The 12832-nt window shown below is 42.0% G+C and overlaps 1 protein-coding gene across 3 annotated transcripts in view; it reads left to right on the top strand.

Moving 5' to 3' along the window:
* Positions 1-12832, top strand: part of ATP13A3 (ATPase 13A3) — a 189981-nt gene that overhangs the window by 57783 nt on the left and 119366 nt on the right. For 2 of the 3 annotated variants that reach the window (XM_069975063.1, XM_069975061.1), the window contains exons 4-6: positions 3396-3581; positions 7803-7876; positions 10548-10628. In XM_069975063.1, coding sequence (XP_069831164.1) covers positions 3396-3581; positions 7803-7876; positions 10548-10628 — 341 coding nt within the window. The remainder of the gene's footprint in view (positions 1-3395; positions 3582-7802; positions 7877-10547; positions 10629-12832) is intronic. The other variant, XM_069975062.1, reaches the window with a different exon arrangement.

Below are 12832 nucleotides of genomic sequence, written 5' to 3'. Positions count from 1 at the left end.
GCTCAGCCAATCTGAGTGTGGCGGGGCACAGCTTCAGTAAGTGACTTGCTGAGCAGGTAGTTCCTGTGGGGCCGTAATGGGACCACCTGCTCCATCTAGTCTTGTTCTGAGTTCCTTAGGACATGGTAGCTGGAGACTGCGCACACACAGAGGAGAAGCTGCTTTAAATGTTGCTTTATTCACTCAGAAGCCACCCCAGGATCATGTAGGACATTAGGAAGAAGCTGCTATACCAGATCTACTTTTCACTAGTTGGACAAATAAGTCACTTGGTGTCTGACTTGCCATTTATAAAGGAGTTGGTCATGATTATAATTCCGTTAGAGTTGAAGTCAGAGCTGCGGCTTACCAACTCCACAGCCCTGCTTCTTAGTTCATCTGCCAGTTTTTGTTAGGTATTCCTTAGTAGGTGTACGCCACATTAAAGGGGTATTCTGGCTAAATCTCATATTTAAAGTACTGTATTGCCCCACAAAAGTTATACAAATGACACTACTCACAGGTTCTGCACGTAAAGGGTGTTTCTTCCTGCACTTACTACTGCAGGAAGTATTGTAGTCCTTCCTAAAGTGCTGTCACGGCACAGGCGATTTATCTTTCGAATTTGCACGATAACTTCGAATTCGAACGATAATCAATCTTGCGTGTAAACGCAGCGAACGATCGAGCGAGAAATCATTCATTTTGATCTTTCAACAACTTCTCAAATCGTCGTTGATCGTTCGCAAAAAATTCGCAGATCATTCCATGTAAACATTCTTTAAACGATTTCGACTATATATGAGATAGGCTTAAGCGATCACAAAACTATTTTTCCGTACGATGTATCGTTCCGTGTAAACGCTGATCGTTATGAAAAAAACATTGTTCATTCTAAATCGTTAATCGTGCGATCGGGCGAATTATCGCTCCGTGTAAAAGTACCATAAGACAGGGTGCCTGTAGCCCAGCCTCCTCCTCCCCACCTGACCTGTGAGGCACTTTCCATTGGCTGGAGCGTCTCTCCCTCCTGTACCCACTTCACTGAAAGTCCCAGATGCGGCTTATTTGCTGTCTGCATGTCTGCAAAACATGCTGACAACTCAGGCTGAGCAGACTGAGGGAGAACGAGTGACTTGTGACTTCCTTGTCACAAGTCGCTTGTCTTTCCTATGCCTGCTGATCATGTTTACAAGGACTTGGCACCTCCTTACAGCACACACTGCTCTCCTCCCCTCCCCCAGCCTGCTGTGAGGTCGGCTGAAGTGTGTCTCTCCCGCCCGTCCTGCAAACATGATAACATCTCAGGCAGGAGCAAGGAGATAAAGGACGAGTGACAGGAGTGAGGTGTGCTGTCACAGACCTCTCTTCAGTAGTAGACCCCCGTACTGTATATGATTAGTGTGCTATATACTGTATAGTATATAGCACATTGATCATATACAGAACAGTTGTAGTTCTGTGGAATTCCATCTTGAAGAAATGGGATTACTACCACAATTATCCTGCCTAATATTTAGTATATGATGGGGTTGTGGTTATGAAAATTTTACAATAAGTTTGCATAACTACAACCCCTATCATATGCTGGTAATAAGGCATGATGATAGTGGTAGTAGTCATATTACTTCAAGATGGAATTCCACAACTAGCAAAACTACAATGCCAAGCATCTTAGTCTGCTCATCTTAACATGGATTTGTATACTGATACTGATGAATGGTATGCCATAGCATAGCACTCTATCTACAGATTGCCAATCCAACAGGACAGAGGTAAATGGCTTGCCCCCGCCTGTCGGTACAGGTGATGCTGCGGGGGTCCCAATCAGACAGTGAACAAGACCTTGTCCTATCAGTGGCCACCTTAAACGCCGCGATCGCAGTGCATCGTTAATGACAGGCAACTGCGGGACCGCGGCTGCCTTTCATTATGCCCAGGTCTGGGGACAATGTGTAAAGGGCCGATCACATTGAAAAGGCCCTGCACACATTAAAACCCCTTTCACAGTCAGGAACGTTTATAGCCGTATGGTTGACATGAAGGGGTAAAGCAGGTTAAAGATGAGATGATCTAAAAAAGGCATAAAGCTACAGATGAATCATTCCCTTTGTATTTTAAACAAAACCCATTTTTTTTATTTTAATCTTACATTTTTTAAAAGAAAGTTTGGGCACGCCGCATGGTTAGTTCCGGTTAGCTTCCTGTATGGCAAGTATAACAGACTCTGACGCACGTTTGGCCTACAAGCTTATTCAGAAGTAGCCTGTAGGTAAAACATGCGTTGGGCTCCCAGTCCACGAGGTTAGGTCCCAGTCACCGCCACATTGTACATTATTATTGGTCAGTATCATATCTTGGCTTTACTGTTATATGCCCACTGCTATATTCAGCCCTTTAAGACAACCTGTCAACTGTCCCTATTCTTACACTATTGCTGTCCCTAACTCGATTTATTGATTTATGCATGTAAAGGAATAAAGAAACAAGCATCTTAAAAGTGGCCGCTCCAGTTTATTCTTTCTTTGTTACTTTTGCACCTTTTAAATATTGTTTTTTTCATGAGCTCGGAGCACTCCACAAATACTTTTGTATTCTGTATGCAACACAGTAACCTCTCTGCATAAGTACCTCCGACATAAGTGCCAACAACCTAACTCTGTGTTTGTGTATGGAATACATCGCCTCATCCCACTGTCCAGCTCCTTTCGTGTTGGGTGCCGCCATCTTAATTTCTTTACTGCGTTCCACAGCGGAGACCCCCTCCTCTTCCGGCCTGACGCAAGACCGCAAAGGATCATGGGAGCCAAGCCTGCTGCTCTGCTTGCTGGGAACTTTCGGGCTTGTATTTAGAAAAAGTAAAATTATGTAATTCTTGATTAATTAATAAATTGAGTGAATAATAAGAAACATTATTCCTGTGATTTTGTTTTTGTTAAAGACTATTTGGGAATAATTGATATTCATGGTGTTTTCTAGTTTCTAGTCTGGACTGAGTGGCTTTATACATGGTAGGCCAGTAGGAATGGTGTTCCCGGCAGTGCATTGTGCAGAGCATACTTATTCTGACTGATACCATTATGAGACTATACCTACCTTTTTAATGACAATTTTTAGCATCCACTTTATTATAATGATCTAAGGATTACTTTACTGTCATCTTTTACTCATTCCTATACTACAAGTGTTATTTTTGTTATTTTATGTTTCGTAGGCAGACTACTTTTTGTTATTACAATTAAATGTGCTATGATGCTTTAAATATGGTGATTGACTTGGGACCCCCAACCTCACCTGCTTTAAAAGGGTGATTTTACTTGTGTTTTATAAAGTGCTGTGTTGTCCTTAATAAAGGATATTTTACAGGTATTTTAAGTAAATTTACAATATGTTTTGTTTTTACTTTTTATCACCAGGATGAGTTCAGAAGATGGTTTTGCGCAAAAGTGCGAGTACGTTTGTGTCCAGGTACAGACCCTTTTCAAAGCCCTGAGTCCATGGAAAGTAAAGTGATCAATGGTCACACAGGCCACCTTCCTGAGAGTCCCTCCGAGCACAGTGAAGATCATCCAATGAACAATGCAGCTATCCCACTAAAGGAGGTGACAATATATTCTAGCCTTACTGCTGTAAAAACCTACTAATGTGCACTGCTCTTAAAGTGTACCTGTTTAATGTTTAAAAAAAAAAAGAAAAAGGTTAACATACAGTTAGGGCTGCTGTCTGGTGATCTTTGCCACATTCCGCAGCTTTGGTTCCCAGATATTTCCCCTGTCTCCCTACTCCCCTATCTGGCATTCACTCTCACGGGTTGTGGGGGCTTGTACACATCAAATGACATAGAGTGTCAGTGGAAGCTGAACAGGCTACATTTCTCACTTCCCGACACATGCCAAGGGCCAATGAGCTGCATCCGAACTTGTATTGCCATCCCTCTGTGTGCAGATGCTTTTTTTTTTTTTTAGTGCAGAGAGGATGATGAGGCAGTGTTGGATTCAGTAATAATGGTAGATGCGCCCTCACCGCTACACCTCGACATCTGTCGCCAAGGCCAACCCCCACCGATGCAAGTCCCCCCTCCACACACAGACACACTCCCCGACCTCTTTCTTCTGCTCTGTGAAAGTGCTTTTGCTCTAGCACATGCCGTTCACAGTCTGGGGAGACAGATGTGCATTGGGTAGGGCTTTCAATCAAATGACTGCCATGCTTGGGCATGTGCATGGGGCCAGGACTTTCTATGTCTCGACTTTTTTTTCCAATAAAGGAGTCGAGATGTTAGCCAGTATAACAGTGAATAAGAAACAATGCAAACAGCGCCACCTGGTGTAAGAAAGTATAGACCAGGTTTAAAATATTTAACCCTTAGAGGATCGGGCCAATTTAAATTTTTGCGGTTAAAGTACACTGCGAAACCAGAAAAAAACTCAATGTGTGGTGAAATTGAAAAAACAAAACAAAACACATTTCTTTTATTTGGAGGGTATTTGTTTTATGCCATTTGCCCTGGGGTAAAACTGACTTGTTATATATGTTTCTCAGGTCGTTACAATTACAACGGTATATAACATGTATAACTTTTATATTATGTGATGGCTTGTAAAAAATTCAAGCCATTGTTAACAAATATATGTTCCTTAAAATCGCTTACCATGCTTATAACGCTTTTATCCTTTGGTCTATGGGGCTGTGAGGTGTCATTTTTTGTGCCATGATGTGTTCTTTCTATCTGTACCTTGATTGCGCAAATGCGACTTTTTGATCGCTTTTTATTAAAAATTTTGTGGATTTGATGCGACCAAAAATGCGCAATTTGGCACTTTGGGATTTTTTTGTGCTTACGCCATTTACCGTGCGAGATCAGGAATGTGATAAATTAATATTTCCGCCAATTACGCACGCTGCGATACCAAACATGTTTGTTTATTTTTATCTATGACATGGGGGGGTGATTCACACTTTTATTAGGGGAGGGGGCTTTTTAATATTAATGACCCATTCTTTTTTTACTTTTACACTTATACTAGAAGCTCCCATGGGGGACTTCTAGTATAAGTACACTGGGGGGGGGGGCGCGATCTCTGCCAGTAGACACCAGGGAACGGTTGCATCAGGTAATCGGATGCAGCTGTCATCTTTGATGATCTAATTAGCGATCGGACCGTGCCCACTAATAGCCGCGGTCCCGGGCTACATGTGGCGTCCGGGACCGCACCGGTTCAGAGCGCGGCCGCCGCGCATCCCCGCTCTGAGCATCTGTAGGCGGCCAGGGTTGCCTAAGGGTTAAAGAGTAAGTCCCATGAATGGTTAAAAATGCCAGGCGGGGTAGGTGAGAACAAACAAGTGAACTTGCCTGTCCCTGTGCCTCCGTTGTGGCGCTCTGGAGTCCCGTTCATTGCTGCCGGCTGCCATCCGCAGGAATCCAGGTGCGTCACGTCCCCTGCTCCTGCAGTAATGTCACGGCCTGGCTGAGTGATTGCCCGCTCGGCCAGTCAGTGACTGGGGTGGTTTCCTGCCCCAGTCACTTATTGGCTGGGCGGGCAGTCACTCAGCCGGGGTCGTGACTTTGCAGCTAGCAGAGTGCAGGACCCCGGCTAATGTGACTGGGACCTTGGAGTGGCGTTACAGAGGCACGGGGATGGGTTCACATGTTTAATTATTTTCTCACCCACCTCTTCCGTTTTACAGTTCAGGGGAATTTTCCTTATATACTAATATATTACAAGATAAGCCCAGGTACTCTTTAAAATAAAATCTGCATGTTCATTGCAGTATCTCCTCAGCACTTATGTTCTGTAGTAAAAATGTAGCACCTATTTAACCCCTTCATGTCAGCCATACGGCTCTATATGTTCCTGCTGCACACACCCTGTGCAGCAGGAACGTATATAAACGTTCCTGGCTGTGAAAGGGTTTTAATGTGTGCTGGGCTGTTTCAATGTGACCAGCCCTGCACACATTACAGTCCTCAGACCCGGGCATGAGAGGCAGCAATGGTCCTGCAGCTGCCTGTCATTGACCCCCATAAACGCTGCAATGGACAGCGATCAGGGCATTTAAGGTAGTCAGTGACAGCAATGACAGACCTGTCATTGACTGTTTACCTCCGTCCTGTTGGATTGGTGATCTGTAGATAGTCTGCTGTATGAACAGATCGCCAATCAGAGCATTGCATATGTAAGGCCCCCAAGGGACTAATATATGCAATGCAAAATGTGTAAAAAAAATAATAATTAAACAAATTAAAAAAAAATAATAAATTTTAAATTCACCAGTAAATAAATAAATTTTTCTCTTATACCAAAATGATACCAATATAAAGTAGAGATCATGTAGCAAAAAATTACACCTCCACCAGCCCTGTAGGTAGAAAAATAAAAGCACTATGGCTCTTAGAAGGTGAGGAGGAACATTGCATTAATTTGACCGGACATCCAGGCACCAATGTCCTTGGTCATGAAGGGGTTAGTATTGTAAAATATATAGACGGGTAAAAATGCAGTGATAGCAATGCAAAAGCCAATGGTGATGCACCTGCATGATGAAATTTAAATCTGATATTTTCTTTTTTTTGTTAAAAAAAACTCTTATTCCATAAAACTATTTTATTGTAATTCATACGCTGCATATTGTTGCAGGTTGCCGACAGACAGCCCACAGTAATTCTCAGTGCAATATCTAAGGGGTTTTAAAAAACTTCCATCCATTTAAAAGTGTTATGTCATTTTTTTTTAATTACAGGCTATGCAAAACCTGGCAAACCGGGAGCCCGTTGCTGGTTTTCTTAGCTGACATATTAGAGGCCTTGTATGCCAGCCCACCATTTCAGAGTCACGAGTAAAATTTCTCTTGAAAATTTTTGGATATCTAGTGAAGATCTAAAACAAAGTGCCAGTAAAAAGTTTTTTTTTAATCTTAAATGTAATATATAGAGTAACGGCATATAAAATAATTGTTACGTTATAGTCAAAGTATTGGCTGCGTGGTTATATTTTGCACTGATGCAGCCACTGACTGTGGCTACAGTTCCTGTGGGGTCAGCACGTAACAAGAACCAGGAAAAGTGGAGACCAGTGGACTGGAGTAGAATATCGCACGTTTATTATTTTTACCCACCACCTGGTTTGTAGAAAATTGTTTTTTTTTTTTTTTTGTGTGCTTTTTTTCTGGGCTACCCCTTTAATATGAATGATTCTGATGGGTCCAGGCTGACACAGCATTATTGCTATGCGGAAGTTCTTAGTGTAGAGCAGTACTGTAGTTGGCTGGAGTGGTTCTAGGCTTTGTTCTGCACAGGCACAGAAACAGAAGCTCATTGTATAATCTGGTGTTTGTACTGAGCAATAGGCTGCCAACTAACATGGAAACTGTGGGTTTAAAGGGTGCTTTTTGGCACATGTCATTGCTTGTACATCAGTAGTTCTCAGGGAACTGCTTAAGTGAAAGCAACATGTCATTACTAACTACAACCTTGAAGCTAACTACAACCTTGATATTGATGAAAATAAAACAATAAGTGAACAGATGGGAAAAATCTTATTTTGCAAAAGCAGGTTGTATATAATGCGCATGTTTATTATTTGGATGGCCGTAATCAGTTATCACTGTTCTATACAATGTGTACACTGGAGGCCAATGTTCCATTGATTTTAATAGATAGCATTATTGTTTTGTAAATATGGCTATATTTTAGCCTCAGAATTACACCTGTATTTATCTTTATTTTATTCAACATAGCCTGTTAGCTTTTGACCTCAGTTCTGTCTTCAGTTCTTTCTTTCTCATGAGTAAATTTGACTCTAAGATTTACTTCTTGTCTTCAGCAGGTTCATTATTTTGTGCATCACAGTGTGACTTACTACTGGAATGATTTGCACCAAACATTCAACTATTTAACGTAAGTTCTTGTATATGTTAGTGGATGTTCCATGTAAACTTCTCATACCTGTAATAACAGCTCTGTATGCGCCCCCCCCCCCCTTTTTTTTTTTATTTTTAGATTGTTATAACCAATCTCTTTGTGATTGACAGCCACTCGCAAGACTTTTTCAAAAAGGGCGTTTTCGATCTGAGGCTGCTGAGTAATAGCAATCACAAATGTATAGGCTGTTACATGGCGAGAAAGAGGAGTGTTTAGGAAAGAACGGGCCATACTGAGCTGGGCTCTATCAGCCATAAGAACACCTTCCGGAGCACTTATAGGGATAACTTTGTATAAATATAGATTGTGGCTTGGAAGTGGTCAATGACTAAATTAAAGGGGTAGTGCGGCGCTAAGAAATTATAACACACATTACAAAGTTATACAACTTTGTAATGTATGTTATGTCTGTGAAACGCCCCCTTCCCATGTCCCACCACCCCTGCCCGTGTACCCGGAAGTGTTGGTGCATTATACATTACCTGATCCGTGTCACGCATGTCCTCAATCTTGTGCCAAACGTCATCTTCGGATGGACTGACGAATCGCTGCCGCCGCCCCCTCTCTGCTGCGTCATAACTGTGCTCAGCCACGATTGGCTGAGCACAGTTATGCTCAGCCAATCGCGGCTGAGCGGCTGATGACTCACTACCCCTTTAAAGTTTTTTCCAGAACCCTGTTCACTTGACCTATCTGCCTGTGGTTGGACTTTTGTATACAAATCCGTTCTGACAGGTCTGCTTTAACCCCTAGACGACCCTGGACGTAGGGTTACGTCATGGAAGTCTGTCCCCAGATGACCCATGACGTAACTCTACGTCCTGGGTGTTTCTCCCGCTATGAAGCGCACTACGGAGCGGAGAGCGCTTCATAGGTGGTGGCCGGCTGCAGTGAGCAGCCGGGACCTCACCGATAATGACACGCTGCAGCGATCGCGCTGCCGCGTGTCATTAACCCATTAAACGCCGCGACTGCGGCGTTTAAGTGCAAGTGACAGGGGGAGTCCCCTGTCACTTACCGATCGGGTCCCGATAGTTGAAACGGGCCGCCGGAGGTCTCTCATCTGCCTCCGTGCGGTCCGATCGGCGATCTGCTGCACTAAGCCTGGCAGGCTCAATGAGCAGATCGCTGATAACACTGATCGATGCTATGCCTATGGCATAGCAATGGTCAGTGTAAAAATCAAAGTACTGTATGTAGAAGTCCCCCAAAGGGACTTCAAATGTGTAAAAAAAAAAAAGAAAAAAAGTTCAAAACACTATCACACTACCCCAAAACCCCTCCCCCAATAAAAGTTGAAATCTCCCCCCTTTCCCATTATATAAATAAAACATATAAAAATATATAAATAAACATATAATATACCGTAGCGTGCGTAATTGTCCGATCTATTAAAATATAACAAGCGTCATTGCGAACAGCGAACGGCGTACACGAAAAGAGGGGAAAAAGTGAGTAGATTACCGATTTTATGTTACATTATATATTTTAAAAAAAATCAATAAAAAGTGATCAAAACGTCCGATCTTCACAAATATGGTATTAATAAAAACTAGAGATCATGGCGGAAAAAATGACTCCCCATACAGCCCCGTAGGTGAAAAAATAAAACCGTTATAAGTGTCACAATAGGCCCATTTTATTAATATTTAATTGCCAAAAAAAAGGATTTCATAAAAAAATACATATATAACATTAACCTGCATATGGTTGTGTTCGGGCTGACCTATAGAGTAATAGTATCATGTTGCTGTTACCATATAGTGCATTACGTAGACACAGGAACCCCCCAAACGTTACCATATTGCATTCTTTTTTACGATTTCACCTATTTATATCTTCATAAATAATATATTTGGAATTCCATCATACATGTTATGGTAAAATGAATGACGCCATTACAAAGTACAACTATTCCTGTAACAAACAAGCACTTACATGGCCTGTAGATAGAAAACTGAGAGTGCTAGAGCTCTTAGAAGGGGGGGAGGGAAAAACGAAAACACTAAGATCAAAATTTGCGCGGTCCACTGGGTCATTTTGGGCCTGGTCCTCAAAGGATTAATTTTTAGCCTTACATACTGTAACACCTAACAAAATGAGGATTAATTTAGGTTCAACAGCTCTCTAATTTTAAGGGTACAAAGAAACGCGGCTTATACGCTGCGTATTTACTGCTGCGATACGCAGCAGATACGCAGCAGATTAGATCTAAATACCTGAACACAGTATCAAATCTGCTGCGTATCTGCTGTGTGTGTTTGTACCCTAATAGAATATCACAAACCATATGATCATGTGACCGATATACTAAGCCCATTCATCTGATGTCACCTGGTAATGCAGCTGCGGTGTTCTAGGTGGTTCACCTGAACCTTTGCCTGCTTTGGACACTTTGTTCTGTGATAAAGGTCTCCTGATAACCTGATCACAGGCTGTTCTGACCTGCACCTGTCATTCCTTGTATTTGCCTGCTCTGTGAGACTGTTTTTCATGTACCAATAATATGCAATGAGTGGCATAGTCTTTGTTTACCTATAATTACAATTTACTGTGTAATTTCATGTTTTATGCCTAGATATAATGCTTTAAAATACATATTCTGTTCTCTAACATTAGTCTTGATATTGACACTGTGTTTCCGTAGGGGTCTAGATGATAGGGTTACATGTGCTGCCATACACACTGAGCACAGCAAAGGATTAAGTAAAGAGCTCCACGATTATAGGTATGTACCTTTATTTGTATGCAGTAAACTAGATTCTTTTTCCCCAAAGGATTTATTTTTTTTCTAAATTATCTCATGTCCAGTCAGTGGTGGCATATCCTTCACTCGTCTTCTGCGCACTCTATATCCTGACTTCCTGTCCCTTTTGCCTTTTTTGTCCCGTGCATTAGTTTAGTGGCCCTAAACATGTAAATACACTGCATTTTAGCATGTTGTGCTGATACCTAGTGGTCAGTATGAAAACTGCAGTGTGGCTTGGACAGGTGGCAAGATTAAATTGGAAAAAATATAAAGGTATAAAGACTTTTATGGAAAATAATGCCCAAGCAAACTTTGTTACAAGTGTTAGGCTAGGTTCACACTGCGTTTTTGCTATCGTTTTTTTGAAAAAAAACGGATGCATTTGTGTGCATCCGTTTTGATCCGTTTTTTCATTGACTTCCATTGTAAAAAAAAAAACAAAAAACTAAAAAACTGATCAAAACGGACACTACTTTTGTGGCCGTTAAAAAAACGGATCCGTTTTGATCCGTTTTTTTTTTTTTTTTTTTTTTTACAATGGAAGTCAATGGAAAAACGGATCAAAACGGATGCACACAAATGCATCTGTTTTTGCAAAAACGGATGAGAAAAACGGATTGCAAAAACGCAATGTGAACCTAGCTTTAATACTGTTATATCATAGGTTTGGGACTGTAACGTTTCCCTGTTATTTGATCTGTAGGGAATCTGCTGATGTTTTTTTTTTCCCTCAATGGAGCTGGTGTCTCTTAGGATATGTTCACACTGAGCGGAGAGCGGCAGCAGCAGAGGTACGCAAGCTCTCCCATAAACAGGCAGTAGTACTCTAAGGCAGGCCTGATTTACTCAGTGTGAACATACCTTAGGGTAGCTTTACACACACCGTATCGCAGCGAATTTTCTGTTGCAGATCCGCAGCAGATTGGATCTAAATAACTGAACACAGCATCAAATCTGCACCATCAAATATGCTGTGCATCCCGTGTGTGTGAAGGCACCCCTAGGGTGCGTTCACACGTACAGGATCTGCAGCAGATTTGATGGTGCAGATTTGAATCTGCAGCAGATTTGATGGCCCAGAATTGATTTACTTTGAATCTGCAGCTTCTTCAAATCTGCGCCATCAAATCTGCGCCATCAAATCTGCTGCAGATCTGCTGCAGATCCTGAACGTGTGAACGCACCCTTAGGCTATGTTCACACTTCGTAAAAGTACTTCATTGTGTGCTGTGGGAGGTTCTGATGCGGGCGCACGCTCATGCGCCTGCATCAGAACCCTGCGGGTGGAAAGATTACCCGGCCGGTACTGGGCAGAGACTGGCTGTTCCGTGACCCGGCCGGGGTCCCGGAATGGCCGGTTGTTCACAACGTGTGAAGATAGCCTTAGCGTGCGTTCACACGTACAGGATCTGCAGCAGATTTGATGGCGCAGATTTGAATCCGCAGCAGATCCGCAGCAGATTTAATGGCCCAGTGGTACTTTGAATTGAATGTGCAGCTTCAAATATGCGCCATCAAATCTGCTGCAGTCCTGCTGCAGATCCTGTACGTGGGAACGCACCCTTATAGAGAAATATGTTATACATTACATTACTATTCTGCAAAAGATAACTGGAACATGAAATAGAGGGATTTCAGATCAATGTGACTAAACTTTGTTGTACAATATCCATTAGATATTTCACAATAGTCTACCAATGCATATGCCTAGTTTCGCAGTCCAAAGGCAATAAAATAGCAAAGTGTCAATGCAAATCCTCAAGAGCAGTGACTCCATGGTCACAGTGGTGACAACACGTTCAGTCCTAATGTAGGCTTAATACAAATGATTGAGACCTTGTACCAGGAATTGGGGAACCTTCGGCCCTCCAGCAGTTGCAAAACGATCATTCCCATCATGCCTAGAAAGCCTAAGCTAAAGCTTTTGCAATACACTACATTTTTGCAATCGTTTTTTTTTTTTGCAAAAAAAACCCCAAAAATTGTGTGCATCCGTTTAGATCCGTTTTTCCATTGACTTCCATTCTAAAAAAAAAAACTGATCAAAACAGATCAGTTTTTTGACGGACACAAAAACTTGGTCGACCTCATTTTTGTGTCAGTCAAAAAAAAAACCTCATCCGTTTATCCGGATCAAAACGGATGCACACAGTTGCATCCATTATTGTTCATCAGTTTTTCAT

This window comes from Dendropsophus ebraccatus, chromosome 6 (assembly GCF_027789765.1).
Source record: "Dendropsophus ebraccatus isolate aDenEbr1 chromosome 6, aDenEbr1.pat, whole genome shotgun sequence".
NCBI lineage: Eukaryota > Metazoa > Chordata > Amphibia > Anura > Hylidae > Dendropsophus > Dendropsophus ebraccatus.
This window is presented reverse-complemented; position numbering and strand designations above follow the sequence as displayed.